Source organism: Calonectris borealis, chromosome 3, assembly GCF_964195595.1.
Source record: "Calonectris borealis chromosome 3, bCalBor7.hap1.2, whole genome shotgun sequence".
Taxonomy (NCBI): Eukaryota; Metazoa; Chordata; class Aves; order Procellariiformes; family Procellariidae; genus Calonectris; species Calonectris borealis.
This window is the reverse complement of record NC_134314.1, coordinates 23,526,213-23,551,607: the sequence shown is the minus strand read 5'-3', so window position 1 is coordinate 23,551,607 and position 25,395 is coordinate 23,526,213. Positions and strand designations below refer to the sequence as shown.

At 42.6% G+C, this 25,395-nt stretch overlaps 2 protein-coding genes across 4 annotated transcripts in view; both read right to left on the bottom strand.

Annotated features, from left to right (window-relative positions):
- Nucleotides 1-5,570, bottom strand: part of ARHGEF10 (Rho guanine nucleotide exchange factor 10) — a 117,582-nt gene extending 112,012 nt beyond the window's left edge. For both annotated transcript variants that reach the window (XM_075145183.1, XM_075145182.1), the window contains exon 1: nucleotides 5,485-5,570. The gene's annotated coding sequence lies outside the window, so the exon portion shown is untranslated. The remainder of the gene's footprint in view (nucleotides 1-5,484) is intronic.
- Nucleotides 5,571-11,836: 6,266 nt separating this feature from the next.
- CLN8 (CLN8 transmembrane ER and ERGIC protein) lies at nucleotides 11,837-19,094 on the bottom strand. 2 transcript variants are annotated; one of them, XM_075145180.1, is made up of 3 exons: nucleotides 18,442-19,094; nucleotides 16,475-17,138; nucleotides 11,837-16,067 (listed from the first exon to the last, which is right to left on the bottom strand). In XM_075145180.1, exons 2-3 carry the CDS (start codon nucleotides 17,012-17,014, stop codon nucleotides 15,753-15,755), a joined length of 855 nt encoding a protein of 284 aa, XP_075001281.1. In that variant the 5' UTR covers nucleotides 17,015-17,138; nucleotides 18,442-19,094; the 3' UTR covers nucleotides 11,837-15,752. The 2 variants fall into 2 exon arrangements, with proteins under 2 accessions (XP_075001281.1, XP_075001282.1); XM_075145181.1 differs by having other exon boundaries at nucleotides 18,469-19,094.
- Nucleotides 19,095-25,395: the final 6,301 nt, after the last annotated feature.

The following is a 25,395-nucleotide window of genomic DNA, read 5'->3' as shown; positions in this document are numbered from 1 at the left end:
TTTATAACACCGAAATAGTATTCAAATAAATCACAAATCAGGTAATGCAATCATTAAAACATCAATTAACATAAGAAAGAAAAATAGTAACAGCACCGTCACGGAACAGCCCTCCTCTTCAAAATATGTATAATGGAAGGCAGTTTCCCGTGGAAGTGTAAATTCTGCATCTAGCCCTAACACCAGTGGTCTTCAGTCTTTCCTTGATTTGGAAATGATCGAGTAGACCTCTTCCTTCTCCAGCTTCTATAGTTCAAAAGTGAAGTTTTTAAGACTCAAATTAGTCAGCCCATGGTTTGCAACAAAATTGAGTATCATGTATAAAATTCTAAAAGAACACTGAGGATGTAACACCGAATGCTTTAAAATGGTGAAAAATATAAAGTCAAGAGCCATAAGCTCAAGACTCACTGTGGTCCTAGCAGAGGTCTAGATATTGCTATTTACTTCCCAATAACTTACGATCCCATTTTACAGATGAGGAAATAATGTTTATCCCCTTTCTTGAAATTTCTGAGATGTATTTTCTGTATCTCTAAGGAAAAAAAATATTCATATGATTTCCGCAATCTTTTTGTAAGCATTTCTAGAAAAGAGATTACAGAACAGAAGTGAGAGTGAATGTTTGACCTTGAGCTTGGATCCTAATAGTTTGTATTCACGGTTCAGTCCCAAGTAACAAGTATTGTACAGTACAGTAAGTCACTGAAACAGATTTCCCAAGATAATGCCCCTATTCAGCACCACGTAAGTAGAACAATTTATTTTGCTCTGGTTAACTGCTTCACCCACGCATTTGACATTAAGCTTCAGGCTTCCTGACTGAGCAGCGAACATGTAGGACATGAATCAATGTTGTGCAGTTATGCATCACCTCCCACAGTCTTGCTGATTCAGGCAATTCAGAATAAAATATGAATCAAGTTTTTGATCTAAAAACACATGTTTGAAAACATATTTTTCAAAGCTTGTTTAGCATTACTTGTTGTCATTCCCTTAAAAACAAGTTGTACTTTTACATGTCCCTGGTTTCAAAACAATCTGAAGTATTCTGGTGCAACTAAAACTCAAGATTGTTTACTGTAAGAAAATGTCCAAGTGATTTAAATCTCAAAAGATGCTAATAATGCAGCAGTTTCCTTCCATGGATATGTGACAGACCTTGAGTCCCAATATTCTGCTCTCTGCAAATCACATATGCACACAATGACATTACTGAGAAAGATGTGAAAACAGAGTATTAAGACATAGTTGTATAGGTCCATAATAAGAATTTTGGTTTATCTTGCTCATGTACCTCCCCTCCTCATCATAAAGAGCACCTCCCCCTCATAACATGCCTGCAGTCTCCGTAAGTCATTCTCACACTTCAGTTTATGAATCCCTGATAATTTCCAAGCATCCAGGTCTGCAGCTTGTCCACCCTTCAAACTACTTCTAGATTCAGAAACGAATTTACCGATATTCATTTTCCACTAACAGAGGTAGTAACAAGAAAGATCTTGTACGAATGGGAACAGGAGTGGGAAAAAATATTATCCGTAATGAATGCTGATTTTAACAAAAGAAGGTCTTGGATATGAAAAATGCCTCACATTTTGTAGAATATATTCAAAATGAAAGACCAATTCATAGCACTATCAATGAAGCCTCATTTATTGCCCTGTTATAACACACAAAATGTTGAAAAAGTAAGATGCACTCAACAATTACATTCACAGCATTTAATTCAACACTGTAACTCCAAAGGAAGTTTCTCTAAGGGACACTGCTGCAATAGATACTCCACAAGAACCATCCAAGGATAGTACGGAAATGCACTTGTGGCTCAAAAAGCCATCAGGAAGCTGAACTTATGGAAGACAGTTTCAAAAATGCCTTTAAATTTGGAGGCCATAAGACAATTCCCCATGAGATCCCTTCTACAGTTCTAAACTAAAACTGTAAAATGGAAAGACATAATTAAAGAAAAAGCAAAAAGTGAAACAGAAGTCACTTTACAGAAGCAGAAAGAAAATTACTATCCCACATATATAAAGATGAAGAAAATAAGTACTACACATAGCTCATTTCTCCATCACGTACAAAATTGACAGCAGTGTAGCATTATATATGCATGAATAAACTGACTGCAGCTCTGTACAATACATCAATTTTAATCTAAAAGTTTGAATCAGAACTACTCCTCCTCCTTCTGGATTGCAGAATTTGTTTCCTGGCTTCTTCAGAAATAGACTGAAGTTTATAAATTTTCTACAACAGATTCTAAAAATAATTTCCACTTTATATAGAAGCAGCTAATAGACTTCCTGTTTTACAAATGAGTAATGCGCTATTCCCAGTTGCATTAAATTCCGTTAACAATTATGAAGCTTGATAATAGTCCTTCAGGTTTTACAGAAGCTTGTTGTCTTCCTTCAAATGTTTATAAACTATGCAAGGACTCCTAAACAGCTCAGAATCAACTGAAGAACTCATCTGGTGTTGAGATTTCTTCATACCAAATTTATTAATGCTGCGACTCAATTGTAAAAGAAATGGAAAACAAAAGACAAAACCCGCCCCAGCAGTAAGCAGTATGTCCCGGCAAACACGAAAAAAAAAAATCAGTACAAGATTTTATATATATAAAATGATAACCAAGAAAACAAACAAACAAACAAACAAAAGCTCTGTTAAAAAGAGTAACTTAAATACACTGAAAGACACTAAAAAACTCCAAAAGCATTTAAAAAAAGCTGTGTGTCTAACATTAAAAATTCAGCCTACTCAAAACTAAGGTTGTACCTTAACAAAGTTCAGATTCTGGAAATCTTAAAGACATGCTATACAGCTACTAGGTTTAGGACAATCAGAACCTTTTATATTCAACATATGACTAAAGTAAGTATTTAGACTTAGTATTTCAACCCAGTGTAAGTCAGCACACTTCTACTGAAGTTAATGGGCTAGAAGGAAAAAAAAAAAAAAAGATGCTGAGATGCCTAGATTCTCTATTTCAATCACAATAAAAATGAGAATCTAAATATGTAATACTGTGGATTTTTAAAGTTATTCTCAATAAATGCTAAAGCTTGTTTCACAGTATTCTACACCGGGAAAGGATTGTCGCAGTCTACTGATGAGCAAAACCATACCCTACCTGCTGAGGTAACCATAGCTTCTGGTCAGAAGAGGGCTCCTGTGCACGGGCATGGAGGGAGGCAACTCCCTCTTCAGTACTTTGGTGTGCTCACCACTGCCTATCAAAGCGAATAGCACAAGACTTGCACATTTGGCCTCAATGTCTCAGAGCTGCGATGCCAGCCTGCACACACCCATCACGCAGCACTATGGCTTCTCTCCTTATCTTGTGGTGTACGGACTCCCGAATCCCAAATCCAGAGGATCCTGCCAGGTCCTGGCACTCAGCAGGAGCTGACGGACAGGACATTCCTCAAGCATCTATCTGCCTCCACGGTCCTTCCTCCCACCACATCCACCTGTGGGTATCAGCCACAAAAGCCCCACGCACTGGACGCCCAGTGCCTGTCCCATCACAAGACACCTGTCGCCACTCATGTAGTAGGTCATGTCTCACGTACAATGCCACAGATAAGCTAAGAAATCCATAGACTATATTATAAAAGCTTGATATCTCACTGTAAAACCTTCAGATATACCAGATTTTGAGGTAGCGTCTAAAGAACTACTGTTCATAACCAGATAAACACATGTAACTAGTTCATGGGCTACTGAAGCCTGAGGGTGAAAAAAAAAAAAAAGACAAAGCAAGTCAGACAGATTATTAAGATCAAACACATCAGCCAAGTGAAAAGAATGAAGGGCCCACTGAAGAAAACAGCTGAACAGCCAGAACCCCTGCCTGAATAATGGGCTTGCAATTGTAGGCACCCAACATGTCCCACGTTCAGGCAATAAATCTGCGTCTCCCGAGTGCCAACAGAAAATTTAAAAAATGTAGTATTTCATTTCTACTGCAGAACAGATTGCTCGCTGGGGTTCACTAAGGTTCACTAAGCAGAGTAAAGGCTTTAGGAAAACATTTATTTTCTTTACAATAATAACAGTCAGAAACTAATATTCGTTGGTATATCCTCACTGTATTTATTCAGCATGAGACAGTTAAACAGTCAATCTTTCTTATTTCCTGACTCATGCAAAAAACCCTGTTACCTTTTTATGGTAACAGTTAAATTGCACAACTGAAAAAAAGAAGATACTTTTTACGTTGCAATTAAACAACTTCAAACCTGCTAGCACAGGATAAAAGCCATGATCTTTGTAGCTTTTGGAAAAAAAAGGATTGAGCAAATACTTAAATGAAAGAGGACAGAATTTAGGATCAATAAAATCTTTTTGGTCAAAAATACAAGCATCACCTAAAGCCCTTTAAAATAAGCCTTTGCTATGGGAAAATGATTAATAGCTGTCTCTCCAAGCACCTGGTACTGCCTACTGACAAAGCTCACTCACTCTCCCAGGTGAATGACTGGCCAATCTTTCAAAGCTGTTCTGGCCTTATCCTCTACGAACAGGGCATCTTTCAACAGTAACTACGTGGTCCGGGATCACCATAAGCAACCATATAACTCCTCCAATAGTTAAAGTGTTAATTACAAAGAAACCAAAGACAATTTTAAAACCTCCTTTGAAAAAAAATATAGAAATGGACAGTTGTTATTGTGCCGAAGTATTTTTCCCGTTTCAAGACGCCAACTAGAAAGCTGGTGTTGAACACAGTTTTTACGAAGGGGGAAGGAAAGAAACTCATGTGCCCCTGGGAGTTTGGATTTTCAATAGCCTTGTCCGTACCTGATTAAAAGGAGAGAGAAGCTGGAGCCGGGCAGCTCCCGAAGCCACAAACACGAAGAGGCGCACACACAAGCAAGACCCCAGCGAAAACCTTGGGGAAGAAACTTCACCAAAGATCAAGAGCTAGAAGTTTGGAAAAGGAGTAAATGCGTTTATTAACGACCCCTGGCACCCTCGCGTCAGTAACTCCCCCAGCCGCGTTACACTGGTAAAACCTATTTAAAAAAACATCAGGTTTTCCTCTCGCCCACCGAGGCGGGCAGAGATTCCCAGCTGCCACCCGCGGGCTCCCCGCAGCCCCAGCGAGGCACCCCCAGCGCCCCGGGGACGGCGGCGGGAAGCGGAGGGACGACAGCTCCCGGACGAGGAGGGGTGCCTCCTCACGAAACACCGAGCCCTGCCTCGAAGGACGAAACATTCCGCAACTAACACCGGAGCGAGACCCCGGCGCTCCCCGCCGGTTGCAGCCGCCCACGGCCCCGCCAGCTGCGGCGGGAACACCCACCTCCTCCTCCGCGGCCAGCGCCGCCGCCAAGAGCTCTGAGGCCGCCGCCCGGCCCGGCCCGCTCCGCCGGGGCTCCGGCGGCTGCCCCGCTTCCCGGACACGTCACTCAACTCCCCCCACCACACAAACACCGGCCCGGGGGCTGCCGCCGCGCCCGCACTCACCGCCGAGCGGAGCTCCCGAGTCCTGGCGGGGAGCCGCCCGCTCCGGCCCCCTCTGCCGTTACCGCCTCCCCGCGGCCCCCGCCGCGCCCCGCCCGCTGCCGGGCCTTTCGGGCAGCGCCCGCCGCCATTGGGGCAGCGCGGGGCCCCACCGCCTCCCGGTTGGAGCAGCCGCCCGCCGGTCGCGGCGGGGCGGGGCGGGTGGTGGCAGCGGCCAGCCGTCGCGTCCCCCCCCCGGACCCCCGCCGCATTCCTGTCGCCGCACGTGACACCGGCGCCGGGGCGGGGGGCCGGCCCGCTGCCCACCCCCACGGGCCCAGGGGCACCCGCTGGCGGCGGGCAGCGAGAGGGAGGCCGGGCGCGGCATCTGCCGGTGGCGGGGATGGTGTGGGGGTCGTCGGTGTGGCGGGCGGAGAGCGGAGCTGCCCGGTGCAGGGGAGAGGGAGGCCAGCCGGACCCGGGGCTGGAGAATTGGGCACAGGCGGGTCAAACTTCGTCCCCTCGGCCTCACTCTCACCAATAGCCCTGAGCACACTAGGCCAGGGTAGCTATTTCGGAATTTAATCTCATTTATCAGTTGAAACTCTTTAGTCGTTTTCAAAATTAAAGGTTTTCTAAAGATGCTGGCATCTCGTTCCTAACCTATAGATCTCTGCTCTTTTCTCATCCTTCTCGTGTGGCTTTCCTCACGGCAGGCATCACTGCAGACCAGCACTGACCGAGCCACCCCGCAGTCACTCGAAGCCCGTATCACACCAGCACGTACCGCTTATCCTGAAAGTAACCTCAACCACTTGCATGTTCACATGAATACAATTCAGGAGCGAACGTGCCCCTTCCATAAAATTGAAAAAAAACTTTTACAAGATGCAATTATTTTGAAAATGTGTACTTCACAATATATCCATGTACACATGTCACACTTCAATGAAAATAAATGCTCTTAAGCACATTATAAGTCCTTAACATCAATTACAACTATTTAATATTGCTAAATATTATTTAAAATCTTTGGACCACTTGTAAGTATGAAAACTTCAAGCTAAATGCTGTTCAAAGATCCACGCATCATCTAGCAGTGATCCTCGCCTATTTAAGTGCATTCATGCTACAGCCAGTAATGAAATACGCCCAGATATAGTAAATTCAGTACATGAGACGTTAGTAGAAAATGGTGGCATTTCAAAAGACATTTGATTAATCCACTTTTTTCTACATTTTTCATTTGTCTATAGTTTAACAACACACATTCACAACTATCCCATGTCTTTGTGTGGGTTCATACAACCTGAATTACAAATTATGTATTTAAAAGTATTACTTTCAAAAATGTTTCCGTTTTCACAAAGTTATTTCTTTTTAATGCAATTCATCACAGTGCGAACTTAAAATGGTTCTCACATAGCTCTATAGGCTCTACATAAGAAAGAAAACGAGAAAATTGGGCCATGTGTAAAAGTTACGACCAGGAATACCATTACGGCATTTAGTTCGGCTTCCAGCAGAGAGACCACTTTATCCTGTCATTTCTGTGATTTTTTTAAATATGTTGCACTTCAGTGACATCCAGCTATCATTTCAGGAGCTGAAATGGCAGGGAATCAGTCTTTGGCTGTTTAGTAACTTCCTATCATTACAGGCTACGTTAAAGAACAGACACATATCTGGACTAAGTGCAATTAGCTCAATTCCATGATTAAAAATACCATTTACTAGCAATATCCTCCTTTTGGCAGCCAACTCATTATCCATGTGCATTAATTTCTCCTTTCACTGTTAGAGAGACAAACTTCAAATCCTTCCTGTAGTCCTTTTCGGGACCCTTTTGATCTTTGAGAACCATTTCTTTGACTCCAGTGACCAGACTTAAATATCCTTCTCTAATTCCAATAAAAAGTCACTGGGGAAACCTTGTTGGACAAATCCAACAAAAGCAAATCAACTTACAAAAAAGCAAAACTAACTTCCAAAATAACTTCCGCTCTTCCTACTATTTTCTAAGGCAACATCCTATTAGTAGTCATAATCTTATCACTGCAATCACAAATTCATTATTTATCTATCCATAATTGAGAAGGGACCCCTTTTTTCTTTCCCTAGAAATTGGGGTGGTTGAGCATAGACTTAAATTGTATGACACCTAAGGACATACAACATCCTTCCTATGGCTTGCTTTCCAAAAAGTTGCATGAAATCTGAACAAGATAACTAAAACTTAGGTTTTAGCTGGCACTTTCTCTTAAGGAGTTTTCATCCACTGGAAATTCAGAAATTGTTTCTCCTGTAGTTCTCAACTGTGTCCCCCACAAAGACAGTATGTCATCTGCTTACTGTAATCCTTCAGAAACCACTCAAAGCCAGGACATCCAGAAGCCTTTCTTAACTTGAGCGTCTGCAGAACTCATGCTGGAGCCTTGTAAAGTTACAGGTCCCCTCTACTTCTCTTATCAAACAAGGTTGAGTGACAATACTTTTTAAAATTTATATATATATAAAAAATTATTTTTTTTAAAAGGCAAACCACACAGCTTTCTTAAATTCAGACTGTTAGATCAAAATAACATTTGGTTTTATAAAAGCATTGCTCATTCATGTTCTGGTATGATGCCTATTTCTGGCCTGTCTTCCAGGTCTCCCTGAAGCACCAGCACCACTACTGGGAGACAGTCTGTCAATTCTGAGCATACCAGTACAAGTTAACCTGACAACTAAGTTTTATAATACTGTGATGTTTTACCAGCGCTAGAACTTCTTTCATAAACACCTTTAAAAACTCTCTGCTTATGAGGAGTCTTTGCAAGTCAAACTCTCAGACTGCCAATTCAGACAGACTACGTACAAAATGAAGACAGGGAGATCACTTCGCAACTACTGTCATGGGCCAAACAGACTCAACTCGGGGAAATTTCATTTACCGCCAATTAAAATTAGAATAGGATGGTGAGAAACAAAGACAAAAATAAAAACACCTTCCCCGCACCGGCTTCTTTCCATGCTCAACTTCACTCCTTCATTCCCAACTCCTCTGTCTCCCCCACCCCAAGGGGCACGGTGGGATGGAGAATGGGGGTTGCGGTCAGTTCATAACAGCTCCTCTCTGCACTCCTTCCTCCTCACGTTTCTCGCCAGCTCCAGTGTGGGTCCTTCCCCCGGGCTGCAGTCCTTCAGGATAAACCTGCTCGTTCTGGGCTCCTCCAGAGGCTGCAGGGGAATCTCTGCTCTGGCGCCTGGAGCACCTCCTCCCCCTCCTCCTCCTCCTCCTCCTCCTCTCACCTCCGTGTCTGCAGAGTTGATTCTCTCACGTTTTTCCTTACTCCTCATTTGGCCTGTGCCATGTTTTTGCCCTTTCTTACATAGACTTCCCCAGAGGTGCCCCCGCCGTGGCTGTGGGGCTCAGCCGTGCCCTGCGGTGGGTGGGCTGGAGCCGGCTGGAACCGGCTGTGTCCGGCACGGGGCAGCCCCGGCCGCTCCTCACAGAGGCCGCCCTGCAGCCCCCCTGCCAGCGCCTGGGCACTGCACCCGGTATAGTAATCTGCACAAGTTATTTCTATAACAAAATTCCTACTTTTGGTTATTTCGCCACGCTCTGATGGCTCTGCCTCATTCTGAAGCTGAGGAAGGGAAAAAGTTGAATGAATTCGCTGTCACAGGAGGACCATGAAGCACGAAGCTCATGCAACCGCGAAAGGCAAAGGCAGCCTTTGGCTGAAGCGGAGCCATTTCCAGTGGCGGAAAGGAAGTCCTAGTGTAATACGGGTATGAGAACACTTCATATGAAATACTATGTACAGCTCTAAGCTGCTAACATTTAAGAAAAAGGAATTCAAGTGGGAAAAGTGGCAAATAAAAAGTATTAGGATGGCTGGGAAAATAAAAGAGCGGATTGATTTGTACTCATGAACATGCAAAAGAGCCTCCAGGGTTAAAAAATAATTATGTAAGATAAAAAGGCAGTGATAATACAAGAATAAGTTACTATGAATTAGAACAAGCTGTAGGCTCCTTCAGTCTTGGACAATACATTGCTTGGGAACTTCGACATCCTAAAGAAGGTCCTCAAACTTACCCTCAACCAGTGTCACGGTGATACTTAAAATAACGTGTTGCTGAGAAAAAAAGAAGAGTTAAAGCATCAGACAATCTACATATTCAATGTCCAACTGCAACCTGGTCAGCACTGTACAATGTAACAACCAGTCTCAGCTCCTCATCCCAAAGCCTCCTAATTTTTTTCATATTTATTTCCTATGACTCCTAAGCAAGGCTACTGCTGCCTTCCAGGATACACTTTCTTCCTGTGAGTATGACCCACAAGACAAGATGATTAAGCTCGTTAGATGCTCCATGTCTACTCTACACAAACCACTTCTGTGTACTTCTGTAGTTTGCCTGCATGGCTTTGTTTCTCAAGCTATCGTAGTTATCACCTTAATTTCCTCTTAAAAGATCCTGGCAGCAGAACTGCATGGTCCAGAAATGTAGGAAAGCCAACCCTCTACCTTCTACAAAATTCGTCCTTTCTCAGGTATATTTTTTTCCCCACTCAGTGCAAGCCCCATGCTTAAACTTCAGTGAGCACAGCTTTGGTGACAAAATGCAGTGTTCACATGGTAAAGTGCTTTTGGCAGCAAAAGTAGCAAAGCAGGAGAGGGAAGTTGCAGACCTAGATAACAATAGCAGTATAGAAGTCAGGCCGAGCGAGTACCTGGAGCTGCCAGAATCAATTATCAGTAGCGAAACAAGGCACATCCTCACAAGTCTTTACAGTACATGTCAGAGAACATATTGGTGAAAACAGTGTCAGCTTATACAGCACTTTAATGTGAACTAAGCCTTCAAAGGAGCAGAGGCAGCTAAAAAGAGAATCACGTGAGGAAGTAAGTATTTCAGACCAGAAGTAATGCGTCCTTTATCTGATAAAGCTAGTATTAAATTTCCACATTCTCTGCTCAGGTCACATCCTTAAGAACTCAAAAGTGACCCTAGCTGACTCATCAGCACATACACACACGCAGATAGCAGCAAGCAACAGCACAGGCAATTCCCTTCCTTTCTTCTTTGTGGACACGCAAGCAGGCCCCACTCCTTTCCTTTCGAGCTAGGCCTATCTGCCACCTTGAACACTGTTAACATCCTTGCATGTTTGCTGCATCATTATCTTTGCCATTCCACCTCACTCAGCACTGTTTTACTTAGGGAAAACAGGAAGGCACAATGGGATGCAAGAACACTTGTTTCTGCTCTGTGACACTACCGCTAGCAGAACACACTAATTAGTCAATGACATCCAGAGGATGCAATGTCTCTTCCAACACTGGAAACCCATCTGGGAGCTGACAACTAAAGCAACAGGCACAACTTATTAATGACCATCACTTATTTTTTGATCCAAATTATCAACTCAAATAGCAGTGCCATGACACAAGATCAAAAGATGGTAATCGCTAAGTAACACTGTCAGCATAAGTGTGCTCTAATACTTTTCTGGGAATATGGTAGGAACTACTAAGTGAAATATATTTACCTATTAATTTAAAACATCTGAATAGCAAAACATTAATAACATTTGAATTCCTTTTATACAGACTGTTTACAAAAAAAAGGACTTTGTGCATAAAAGTACTATTATGCATTGTTCTTCTCATCCCAGTCTGTACCCACAGACATTCCACAGTCAGTGGAGCTTTACACATGAACGTCTTACTTCTGCTTCAATTAATCTCGTGGACTTCACTGCAGAGGCAACTAGCAAAATTCTGCCAGCCAGTTGCTTACACAGTGCATTCTTATAAGAATAATTAAAATGCCAGTAATGTCGCTATTTTCCTTTAACTCACTAATGCTAAAAAGCATCAGGAATTAGTTCCTGCAAAGCACCACACATTTAATGCTTAAAATTGTATTTTGTTATTTAGCAAAGAGACAATTTTTTTTTTTAAATTAAGGTGGCTTATACTAAACCATGAAGTGTCTTCACACTTAGAGCCTAATGCAAAAATAGACTGCACACTTCAAATACACAAGCCAGAAGGGTCATTTCCAAGTGATGTTTTTTAACCGTTTTTAATACATACTTACATATAGCACAGCTTCTAGTGTTTTAGTCATATAATTTAACATATTATTAACATGAGCATGTTTAATGTTGGTGAAGGGACATTAGTTTACAAGGTTTTATAGCTATTTTAGCTATTTCCATGGATATGACATTACCTTTGTCAAGTTTAACAGAGTATTTCAAAATAAACAAGTTATCTTTTTAGTGCATGCACTGCAAAAACTGTTTAAGGTACAAATAGCAAGTAAAAAAAAATAGGCATTATTTTCATCAGTAAATGAAACTCACGGTAGACAATTATCCAATAAAATACTTTTATTTATGTACACAGTGTAAAGATGCTATACCATTCAACAAACATTAAATTGTACAAGAGCAGACTTGAATTTGCTTAACACTTCTAATTCACTTTAAGTGGGAGTCTCCCTGAGGTTAAGAAAGGTGTCTTATAACTGTACATGACATCAATATTTAATCAGTGTTATCAGGAAAAAGCAAAAAACTCTGAAAGGTTTGGACATGGGTATTTAGTGGAAGAAGGGACCAAGAGTACGTGCTGAAAACTAACAGACAAAGACATCACTCTGGTAATGTGACTGCTGCAAGATCATGACCAGTACTGCAAGTAAGAGCAAATCTTACAGAAAAATTGGTGAGTGGGAGGGTAAACGATGACAGGTTTTGGAAAAAAACATAAGACAGGACACAAATGGAGGCAAACGCAAACTGTGATTTAGTAATGCTGTATGAAGACAGTAAGAACCAGATGCCTGACCAGGGTGTCTTAGATCAGACACTTTTCTTTTTTTTAAAAAAAAAAAAGACCAAACACCCCCACCCCATCATAGTTTGTTGTTTGTTTGGGGTTTGTTTGTTTGAAGCTTTTTAAAAAAAACAGCCAGCCAGAAAGGTGACACAAACAGTACTCCTTGAATAAGCTTGTCCAACAAGAAAGCAGGAAGAAGTCTCTAATAGTCACCTAGGCAAACAAAAAATTCATCCAAAAACATATTATGCAAGAGTTTTCCAAATCATGGCAGCAGCACACCCTGTGACCTGATCCAGCCACTACTGAAGCTGATTGTGAATTTTTCTACATTGGATTGCAGATGGACCTTATAAGAGGCCCAACAGGACTGGGATTAGTTTCACATTAACAAAATTTATAAACAAACTATGGCTAGTCTACCTTTGGCTTGAAAAGCAGCACTTAGTTATAAGAGTAATTAGACACCAAAACCCTCAGAGAACTTTTTCAGTCTTGTTTCACAGCAATGAGACATCCACAATCATAAACCAGAAAATCCTCTTGAAGGGAGCAGCCAAAAGGCAGTGAAGAAAACTCTCGAGTATAAAAAAAGAGGCTCTGTGTAACAGAACTGGTAACTCCAACTCTAGGCCATCAAGATGAAGATGAAAGGTTGTCTGTATTTTCATGTCCTGTTATATTTCTAGCTGGACTGTAAAATCCCCTCACCCCTCAAACCAACCAGAAATAAAATGAGTGCTGTTATTTGCTTTATTGCATAGCTCTCTTATTCTAGCAGGTCTAGCAATGTTTAGGTTAACAGGTGCTCTTAGGTATTATCAATTATATAGTTAAGACATGCAAAAGGTTTTCGAGATATGCCGTAACAGTCTTTGTGTGAAAAAACTCACGCTAAGATGCATACTAAAAAGATTGTCTTATTATGATAAAAAATACCTTTAATGAAAGATTTAAAATCCACTTCATAACATTACACAAATTAATAATACAAAATATTAAAATTTATAAGTCTGGTGCCACTGACATAACTATCCACCTGTCTGCTTGGACCACACCTAATCTCTTTTTTCAGCCCCAAATTCATTACTAACCCCAAGCCTCCATATTCTTTTATTTTAGCACATAGAAACTTCACCTCCTTTAGCCAGCTACTATAAGAATTACATACTTGGCCCAAACTTACTTCTCTTCTGATGTTTCTATTTTCTGTTAGGATTCTTCAGAATTCTGTAGCTGGGATTTTTATAACTATTACCTTGTTTTATCGAATCCAAACCTTTACGTTTTAAGCTGCATAGAGCACACCATCATTTTGATATCTGGCGACTTATCCTCCGCCTTCCCCCCCTGGAACTCCTGCAAGTGAGGTTTGGATTCTGCAAGATACACATTTGGATCACATATTTGGGTTCTGTTTCTGTGGAATCCATCCTGCTGCTTTCTTCTAAAGCACTTTTAATATTACTCTCTCACACACAACCCCTCAGGAAAGGTATCCAATTTCCAGCTTTAGAGAACCCTTTTTTCTATAGGATGATGACTAGACAGGCCACACTGCCAAAACACTGCCACCTCATTCTGGCCTGCTTAGAAATCAGAAGGTAGCAAAAAATTTAGATTTTCTCTATTGAGTATCAGCAGGACAATATATAGGGTTGCTGTGTAAAATTACTATGACCCTCTCTCAGCGTAATTTTGAACAGGCAATTTCAGATATTCACCACTTCATCAACAAGGTCTGGGTATACATTTGTGACCTAATAGTAAAAGGTTTCGTCTCCCTTATAGAGCAGCTCTTCAACTCTGCGCTCACACAGAGTCTATTAGGGAACACAGCAACCTGACCACTAGCTTCCTCCCTTCACTCAGAACAAAATCAAAGACATTCCCACCAAAAATGAATAAAGTGCGGTTGTTTACACCAAACAGTGCTTCCCGTACACATTTAAAACAGTATGCTCCACCACAGATCAGTACACAAAGCCTCTAACACATGCCTTGACCTAAAATTCTTCACAGCTTGGGCTTGCCTAGTCTTCTTGCTTTGGAAAATAATCTGTGTAGCAGTTACGTCACACTATACAACAAAGTTCCAAATGACGGGCTTTTTATCTCACTAGTTCAGTGCGCCAAAATTAATTAATATCTTTGTCATTCTCCTGCCACTAGGCGTCACTCTCTTCTACCGTCATCTTTATCCCTTCATCCGCTCTCCAACATTTCACCCAGGAACCGTCAGACCAATACTATTAGTGGGAGAACATCCACCACAATTTGCCAAGTCCCTATCTAAGAAGCCACGGTATTCCTTAGGTCAAGGAAAGATTTAGTGATGTGGCAGATAAAGTGCAAAGGATTGTTAGCGTCACTTTGCATGTTCTTCGAAGTGAAATAAAAATACTAAAAGCACAACTGAATTCCTAAAGGAGGTGATACGGGCTTTCCTCCACAGAGGAGTCACCTCAGATTCTAAAACCCTCTATAACTAAGAGAATTTCCAAAAATAAAAGGAACCATAACAGGAGCACTAGTGGAACTAATTGCATGACTGCTCATGTGGGACCTACAAAGAAAATAATTTTACCAATCAACCAGCAATCTTTTCAAGGATGAAACGCATCAAATGTTCTAGTGTTGCCTCTTATATTTCATTGATTTCATAGTGTTCCCCAGAAGGGACCACTATGATTACCTAGCTAGATCACCAGTAAACGAATGCCTGCATCCCCACATGCATGTTTGTGGTGGATATGAACTCCTCCCATACTGAGGGCAACCTGGAAACTACAACTCACTTTGACAGTGAACGTTCAAACAATTATCTTCCTCAAGTGCACTTCCTCAAGGGGAAAAAAAAAAACAAAAAACAACCCAATACCAACCAACCCCCCCCCCCCCAAACCCAGCCATGACTGCATTCTACCACTGACCAATTCAGCCACTTGGAATGATTTAATGGCACACAGGAACTAGGTACCCATGCATACCTAACTTGGGTCATAATTGATCTTAATAAACAACTTAACATAATTTCCAGTACCAGTATCTCCAACATATGTGAAATAGAATTCAAGCTAAACTTGATTCAAGCTGAGCTTAATAGATAAATTAACTGTAAAGCCACTTTGAGGCATAAGGACAAAGAATACCATTAGACATTAGGACAAAGGATACCATTAGAGAGCATGTCGCTACTAAATCATCAAATACTGTCCAACCTGACAAAATTGTTGGCATAATTCATAACTAAGAGGTGGAAGATCTTATGTGTATGCACATATGAAACACAAACAATGCTTTTAAACACTTCTGATGCATATAGAATACTACCAGCAAGGAATCACTGTGTTAATTAGCTTCTTGCAAAAGCTTCTAGTTCATGGACAAAGCATTACTCCGCATTGTATTCTTCCCCTATCCTACTAGGAAGCAGCTGTTTCAGTGTTATATCCTCTTCTTTTGATGTGTTTCACCATTTGATTTTCCATTTTCCATTGCTTTATTTTCAAAGTTCCAGTCAGTTGGTCTGAGGAGTTGCTGGGTTTTTTTGTATGTCCAGTATGGGTTAAGTATTAGTGTAACGGCAAATAAGCCCGAGAATAAAACAATAAAATGAAGAAGTCCCAGGTTTTCCATCACAGAATTCCAATTGAAAATACACACCCACCACATGTGGTAAGTAAGAATCATGCGGCAGTGAAACAGGTGGATCATCACCCACTGGTTTGCCTTCCAGAAAAAGGTATTAGCACAGCCAGCCTAGAAAAACAAGAACAAAAAGTACGCAGAAGTGAGATTGTTATTTCAAGATAAGGAACTGAGGAATCTGTAGAACTAATGCAGATATCCAGCTTTCACATACACAAATGCTCTCAGGCATTTTTTCCACGTAGAGCTATGTTATTCCACATATATACGGCATTCCAAACTCAGAATGAATCTACACTATCTCACTGTCCACATGCACACAGCATCACACAGAAACCTATATGGAGGACTACAGAAATATCATCACGCCAAAGCAGGTATCACAATAATATGGATATCTGTTAGCTTTTTAGCAAAACTGCGTTCATCTATCTAGACAAACCACACAGATTACCTATGGACAAGTGAGATGCATGAAAACTGTTACAAACATAATTTGAAAATTATCATGTTCTTACCTTTAGAAGCATCCAGGAAATGCACGTTGAGGGAGTACTCATTTCCAGCAACATTCCCATCAAAGGCAGGTAATGTCCAGATTTCACATTAATTACTAGACCAGCCAAGCCACCAAAAGCAAGCAAGTGATGAACTACCAAGAACACATCAAATGTTCTAAAAATAATGTTGGATACGTGAACAGCTACGTTTTCAAGCAAGAAAAATCCAGCAGCTATTAAACAGTTAAACCAACTCCACTTTTGCTGTGAATACACTTTGTCAGCATGAAAAACAGGATCTATGAGCAAAGCCCATAACCCAGCAATGCAACTCTGAAGTCCAAACACACCACGTGTGACTGCCATATTCCAAAACACCTTCTCCTTTGCATACAAGGCACGATAAGTGGTACTTATCCATGAAGACAACCAGTGAGACAGAAGAAATACTCCCAAGTAGATTAAAAAACCAGCAGCTAAAAATGTCAAACGAACTTCCCATAAGAGATAGTCCCAGTCAAAAATGGTCCCAAACACTGGATCATTTGTAGGATTCATTTCTTTTTTACAGAGCAAAGCCTTGCAAGGGGCTTGACACTTCTCACCCGCACTATAGTCTCCTTTACGCGTATTCAGCCTCTGCTATTATGCAAACCAGAAACCATGAACTCTTCTTTTCCATCTGGAACAAGGAGAAAAAAATTAAGTGAATTTTTAAGTCATCCATATATGCATCTTCTAAACCACAGAGAACTCGCTTCCACTGCAGTTACGACTTTGGTACTGTTGCCATTAGGCACAGTAATCCCAAAGACAGGTAGACAGACAGACAAAAAAACTTAAGCAATGTGTTTAAGATTAACAGTTGGCCTGCAAAATCTGTACTAGTACAAAATAGTGCACTGAAACAAAAGCTGAAGAGGGCAAAGTAGGAAGGCAAGAAAGAGGAAGAAAAAATACAAGAAGCAAATACAGTTTTCTTACTTATGAAACTTGTACTTCAACAGCAGTGTGCAGTTATTTTCCTACTCCCCTGCTCTTCCCTCACTGATTTTCCACCACTCTCTATGGCTTTGGGTGCAATTCAGAATCTCAAATACAGATCCGGGACATAAAACTACAAAAACTTAGTCCAGGAAGCGGAACCACTTACACAGAAAAGGGCTTTCAAGATCGTATCTCAAAACAAGACTTGGCAATCAGTTTCTGAACATTAAATCACTTTCCAACAGAAAACATATTCCAAAAATGTAAGAAGAGTATGGAATGCAGACAAGCAACATTAATATATATTATTAACAACATTAATGTAATTAACTGAACAGCCCAGCGGTAAGTGCCTCAAGTTAGCTGAAACTTCCTGAACAACACACGTAGTTCAAAAACAAAGATTTGTGGGGAGGGAAAAGCCAGATAATACTGAAATATTTGAACAGCTCATTTTATGAACGATTTAGGCGATATCAGCATGACCACTAGACCCACTGCAGCTTGTAAATGCTCAGAACCACAATGCGTTTGGGAATTTGGTGGGAGCTAGATGAAAAAGCCACAACGACCACCGAGTACAAAGCGCCTGGTGAAATGCTCCCGCCTTGCTTCACCATGCAGCAAATGCCACCACGACAACCCAGATCCTGTAGGGCACTGCTCACCCTGGCCTTTGCTCGCAGATGCCCCCCTCCAAGGCAGGGGACGGGACTGTCAGCCCCGGTCCGAGGGCCCAACACCCGCCCCACGGCCCCGCACCGAGCAAGACGGATTCGAAGGGAGATTCTCAGCAGCCCCCCCCATCTCCCGGGGGAAAACACACTAACCCGATGGCACGAACAGGCCCTGAGTAGCGCGACCCACTGCGGCAATCCCTGGCTCCAGCAGGACCGCCACTGCCTCTCCGCCCGCTCCACACAAACACTGGCAGCATCCCGTCCCCGTCCGTCCCCTCCCGCCCTGTCCCCGCGGCCGCCGAGCACCTCACCGCAGACCTGGGGGGCCGGCTCCGGCGCACAGACCTCGTTCTCACCCGCCGCTCCTTACCCACAGCGCTACCCGCGATGGCGGGCCGGCCCTTCCTGGCTCCGGGACTGCCCCGGGCGGCAAGCCGCCCTCACCGGCCTCCCGGGAGCGCCCGGTCCGACCCCACCCGGGAGGCCCGACCCGCCACAGCTCGCACAACAACGGCCCTCAGCTGGGCAGCCGCCATACATCCCCCCCCGCGCATGCGCCACACGCCGCCACCGCCCCCTGCGCGCTGGGCCGGCGGCACGAACCACCCGGCGCCTCGGGGGAAGGGCGCGGCTATACCATTGGGCGGGGGGGGGCGGCGGCAGGCGCCCCGGGAGCTCGGTGGGACGGGGCGGGAGGCAGCGGCAGGGCGCCAGGCAGCGGGCCCGGTCCCTCGGCATGGCGGTGCCGCGCCAGAGGGGAGCCTTGTTTAAAAGGTGTTCTTCTTCACCTGACAGCAGGCTCATCACCACCACTGAGAAGTTCATAATGTTTAACAGATGCCTGTTCAACAATTAAAAAAAAAAAAAAAGAAGTAGCAGTGATTCCATAGCCAGTACCTTTACCGGTAATTATCCAATTTCATTAAAGGCAGCAAATTATTAAATGGATGTCACAGAGTTCTGCTACATGATTCTCTCCATACTTGTGAAAATTGATGCTGTCATCCCAGTGACTCAGCCTGGCGGGATCTTGCGAGCATCACCGGTGAGGTCCACTGAAACCACGCCGGGCTTCAGCCCTGCGCCCGGGATTTGGTTTGGCTTCGACACGCGTGACTGGCAGTGACGGCAGGTGTCACCGGGGAAAATCTCAGTCCCATAATGGACCAGGTGATTCCACCAAAAAGCGACCAAAAAATAAAATAAAGTCAAGCCACAACTTCTCTTACACAAAGGATTGGCCTAGAGCAGCTGAAATCCTAAGCTGGATCTATTTGTGGTGAGAGACCTGAGCGGGGAAATCAGCCCTGGAAGTCTGACGGGTGCTTGGTTTCCAGTGGGGGAGAGGGAAGTGCCGCCATTCCCTGTGGAAAACTGGGTCCCACCACAGTAACAGGATAACTGGGCAGGGGGGGGTTGTGCGTTTGCTTTTCATTGCTAATGTGATAACCCGTCCCCGACGGACCCCCCCGAAGCTCTGTGAAAAGTCAGATCTGTTGGTATGCCACCTCAGTAGTTTAGATACGGCCGGCCAGCCTCAGCTGTTGATGGGGAACGTCTGGGAACAAAATCTACTGCTTGTGTCTGCTTTTAACGTGCTGGGTGTGAGGCATTACGCCTTCCCTCCGAGCTCCTCTACAGACAGCCCCAAGGGACACGGGGGTTTGGTGAAGCCTTGCCCACACACCCAGACACTGCCTGCGTGCCACCGCGGTGAGTCACACGCCGGAGCACACCTGCCACTTCACTGCCAGTAACCTCACCTCTGCCCAGCAGGCCCAGGCTCAGCAGTCAATGCAGGGCAAGAAATTTCAGCCAAAATACTTATTTCCTGCAAAGAGCACAGTCATGATCAAGTGACAGAGATCCTAACGACCGGGCTAGCTAGTTGGTCTTGTAGACAGAAGGATTCATCTTTGCACAAAAGCGAGAGTAAGTTGTTTGCAAAGCTTTGGATATGGTCAGAGCCGTTTACGAACTCTGAAGGGGAAAAAGGGCTATAGGGCCTGAGAGATGCCAGGTAGAAGAATAGGGGGAGCTGTCACCTGGGAAGTGCTTCTTAGCTGGTGGTGGATGTTCATTTAATAACCTCTGTTCCCTAACAGATGCCAGACCTGTCCTGGGTAACATGGAAAGGATGAGAAAGCTGAACAAGCAAAAGCTGGGTGAGCTATTGTTGGAAGAAATTGCTGTCCAAGTAACATGATGGGCCTGATGCACCAAGGGCATGTGTTTTAGCTTCCCCTAATTTTATTTTTCCCATAGCTGTCTTTAAAGAATTCCTTTAAATTGTAACACCTTGAGGCAGGAAATTTTTTTACTTACATATAAGGAACTGTGATCGTACTGTAAAAAACAGGATTGGCTGTTGTCTTTCTTGGGGATTTTCTTTCTTTTCGCTGCCTTCCTTGCCTTCTCAAGCAAAATCTCATTTTTTAATTACTACCAGCCATAGCCATGATGTAATAATTTAGCATTACTTTCTGAATCTACTGATACTACAACCGTACTTAGTGACAACTTTTTAATAGGTGCCTCATTATGGTAATTATGATCACTTCAAGTATTTCAAAATAGTTCTTCCTGCAGTGAGGCTCACCTTCCATATTATGTCATATTCAGTTCTCCCCTTTACAGCCATTCTGGCTGGATGCTACAGCATCCCCTGTCCAAAGCTGAATTTCCTGACTATCTGCACTGTCTCGATTTTGGAAGACTTTCTCGGCATGTTCAGAATGCCACAGCTGGAAGAGCAAAGAGCACCTCCAGGCAGGGAGCCCTGCCTGCAGCCTGGATGATCAACCCCTTGTAGCTAAGAGCCTCTTTATACTGGTTCGGTAGTGCTTGCCTGCATTCAAGAACTGAATGTGGGTTTTTTTCACTTTACAATATCTGCATTTTGTTGCCTCAATGGCTACATCTGTACAGCCCCCCACGTAGGGGCTGCCTTTTACTTTGAAACAGGGTGGCTACATCCCAGCTGCCCATTGAGTATGATTTTGGCACACTCTATCTCCCAAAACATCCATAGAAATGTTGGCTTCAGAAAGTAATTTTGACCAGACTCCTGCTTGAAATGGGACCCAGGAACCACCTAGAAAAGTACTAATTGGCACAGGCCAAACTTCTTCCAGGTAGCATACTAATAATCAAATGTTGCATGCAGTAATGAATCAGTAGCTCCTCTGTTGTATTTACTAATATACAGATAGCTGATGATAGTTAAAAATGTCTTTAGTTTTATCACTTTTTTTTTCTTCATTCCGCAAATCGGAGTGCCGCAATCCCAAGTCCTTCTCCTGCTCCCTGTACTTCCAGAGGCAGACTAGTACCTTCTCAGTGGTGTGAGAACACCTTAAAGGCAGAGGCTTAGGAGGTGTGTATGGAGGACACAAGGCCAACCAGTGAGACCTTCAGTGAGAGGGGAGCCTACAGTTTGTGCAGAGGTTGCAGGATGACTATTATAGGATATGTGTGAGTGCTTGTGTGTATGTGTGGTGGGAATATAGAATATAGCCAACTGGTGCTTCTGTTGCCATTGGCAGTGAGTTGAGAAATGTGTTTTAGGGGTGAGTTGAGAAAGGAGTTTCGATCCCATTGTCAAATTAATCCATCCATTGCAGACAACGGTTTATCCTGTAAAGATTTGCCTTGGACATGTAGGGGCAGAAAAGTCCAGAATAAGCCACCCTGAATTCTGCCTTTTGCTGTGGCAACAGGGGGGAGTTTTCTATCTGCAGGAGACATGGCGTAATGGCCAAGTGGCCAGAAATTATCTGTGGCAGCAGCAGAGGGATGGAGATTGAAGGAATCCTGCCTGATGAGGCTGTTCTCTGATCATTTTATAGCGCGCTTTCATCCTCTGAGTATGAAGGAACTGAAGTTACTGCCTTAGGTTATCTTAATTCATTTTTTAATTCCAGAGTACCAAAAACTTGTAGTCAGTGGTACTGTATGTTGAACTAAGTCCTATAAGTATAAATAAAACCTGAGCTGGTAATCTTCCCAATAGAGGATGAAAAGTCTACAGCTACTTCAAAAGTCAAGACCTCGTTGACTTCTCAAAAGGCTTTAGCCCTCTCTTCCCAAAGTTCTAGAAAAGCTTGCACATTTACAGACACAGATCCATGCATATACGCACAACTTGTGCTGACCTGTCACGTAATCGTATCTTTCCAGTGACATGCTTCTTGAATTCTTTTTTTAAACTGAATTTGATCCTTTACCACCTACTAATCTGCAGTCTGCGTTCAAATCTATGGGAGCTTTACTACTAATTGTGGGAGGTTTGCTTCAAGTCTGTGGGAGGATTACTACATGCCCGCCTCAAGAAACTCTGTGGCAATACTAAATGTGTAATCTCGCTTTGTTAATGTTTTCCACATACTCTCAAAGATCTCCTGATTCTTGTCCAACTAGTACTTATGCAGTATTCCTACATGCAAACTACAGTTATTCCAAGGAGCACTTTGAACATGCTTGTTTAAGGCATTTTTCCTCTCAGCTAATAGGAAGCTTACTCGCCTTCTTTCAGAAAACCTGTATTACAAGGCATTCATGTGTGCCAAGGATTCAGAAAGTTTTTACATTGCATGACATATTCATCTATCCAGGCTGGTTTGCTTTCATCAGTACTTGGAGATCAGCACTAGTTTCTACAAACTCTTGTTCTATTTCACTTATGGTCAGTTTTAAATAAGTCAATCAACTCCTTATGCTCCAGAACAGATAGTGACAATAGTTGCCTTGAAGCACTTGATATTGTCAAAATTTAAAAACATTCAGATTTGCTAAGCATCCAGACTTTGAGCTACCAGTTGTGGGAAAAATAGCAGCAATGAAACTGGCTGTTTCTGCCTGCTTGAATCTTTCCAGATAATTCAAATAATGTAGAAGAACTGGAGATTCTTTGCTGAGTCCCTCTCAAGATTATTCCCCATTTCTCTTTACTATGTGAACATTTTATGAAAATGCTGGAGGTATACGACCGCTGTTGAGTAGTGCCGTATATCCCAGTCTCGCTAAAAAAGCTCTATTGGGTGTAGGCACAGTTCAGGATGTTTATCATACCCATGCTGACCCTGTGACGTCTGGCCGTTCCCTGACCACTGCTTAATTGGACCTCACCAAGTACAGCCTTTGGGAAATTATTCCTTCAGTATTTCCTCCCTTCTCATTCTTTTACTTCCATTTAAGGCAAGATATCCTACCCTTTTTTCTTCTAATCCTAATTTATTTCTATTTTGATACAAGATGCTCTCAAGCTCTCTCTTGCTTGGTCCAACCATTTCTCTCAAGAATTTCTCTAAATCTCAACATCTGTCTCCCATTAGCCCTGCAATTAATCTGCAATGCATAAGATGTTGCTGCTTCAGCTCTTCTTTGTCTCCTTAAGTTCACACCTCACTCCAAAGCCTTATTCTCTTTCCATTTTGCAAGCTTCTCTTTTTGTTCCATGTACCGTAAACATGTCTCTTGAATCACTGCTTAAATATATTTCATCAAAATAATGGCCAGTCAATGCCTCGTTATGCTCCTCCCTGAGCATTTTCACCTCCTAGTGCCCAGCATCACCAGTGACACTATAACCACTTCTTCTACCCCATAGGAATAATAAAAAAGAATAATACCGACTGTATCCAGTCCCGGATGCAAGTTCCTCGGTTGCTTCTGGTTGGCTTCAGGTAACTAGCATGAGGTGATGATACAAGCTTGGGTTTGCAGTTGAACCTTTTTGTTCCTCCCTCACCAAGCTACATGTCTTAACAATGTTCACTGGAACAAGTTATTCTGCCTTAGTAGTTAGGCTCTTGCTTCACAGCTGTAGTCATGAAGGTTAGTCTAACTGGTGTTTCAGGTTTACCCAGAATCTCTAGTCCTTCTTTCTCCTTTCTCACACAGGTAAGTCCGGTGCCTCTTCAGGAATCAAAGGAAAATCCTGTGTCTGTCTTATGGAATATATGCTTATCATTTTTGAGTTTTTTTTAGCTCCAGGTAGTCTCACCTGAATAGAAACTAGGGACTTTACCAGCAGGCAAAATGATGATTGTCAGGTTAGTCAGTGGCTGGCTTAGATGTGGGTCTCTTCCAAGGGTTTGAGCCCAGATTACCACCTCAGACGATCTTTCAGTTGTATTTGTAGAGAGTTTCAAACAGTTCCTATGAAAACTATCTGAGATGAAGTCAAGGACCTTACAATTGCTGCTTGGCAGTGGTGGGCAGAAACGGGAACATTTCTGTGGCCTCGGTCAGTAATCTTTGGGGATTTCAGTAAAATGACAGCAAATCCATCATATTGACAAGGTTCTCAACAGCTTAAATGACTTCTTGGAATACGCAGTCCATAAGCAGTAAATAAGATAGAAAGTGACCAGCTATTTTCCTGTTTTCAGCTTCATCCAAGTGGAGACATTCAGGTATTTTACAAGTTGCAGTACTACGCAATAATGACAACAGTATAAGGTGACAATTAATATTAGAAATGGAGAACAAATTAAAATAAAAATTAAGTTTCTCAAAACATATTGCTAGGGATGGTTGGGAGAAACGTAAGATGTTCTCAGCAGCTGAGAATGAGCTTCTTTCATGGCAAAATGGAAATTCTTTTTTATGTAGTCTATTTAAATTTATTTAGAATAAGAAGATTCTAACCATTTACTTCAGGTATTCCTAAAAATGCATTCTACAAATCCATTTTAATGTAAGTAAACAGCAGTTATCCAGTCTCTTTTAATAGTTAATACAGTTTGTAATTTAACTAAGCCTCTGGTGCTGAAAAATCTTCCTAATACCTCCTTTCTCTCCAAAGCTAGCTTCATATGCAGTGGTCAAGAGTCAAGCATTTGATGTCTGCCACAAATCTGTCAGAGTGCTAAATGAGCCTAGAGTTTTCATCACAGTCTGCTGTGTACTGCATTATAGCAGCTCTGTGGTGTGCTGAAACAGAAGGCATCATCCAGCACATGACCACTGAATTGATTTATACCAATTCATGGTCAGGCCCTGTGTGGGCTTTTTCCATTTCTTTGTATTCCATCCTTCCTGAATATTCACTTTCAGTAAAATGTAAACTGGCCTTTACACTATTTCATTACACTCTTGCATACTACAGTGGATTCGTCAGATAGTTTAATGTGAAGGGTAACACTTAAGGCCTTCCATTCACAAGAGTCATATCCACAGAGGGGAAAGAATATATTTCAAAGGTGAGAAGAAAAGAAAGAGAAATGTGGCAGAGAATTCTCTGCCAAGTTATTCTCTCCTCTTTTTTTC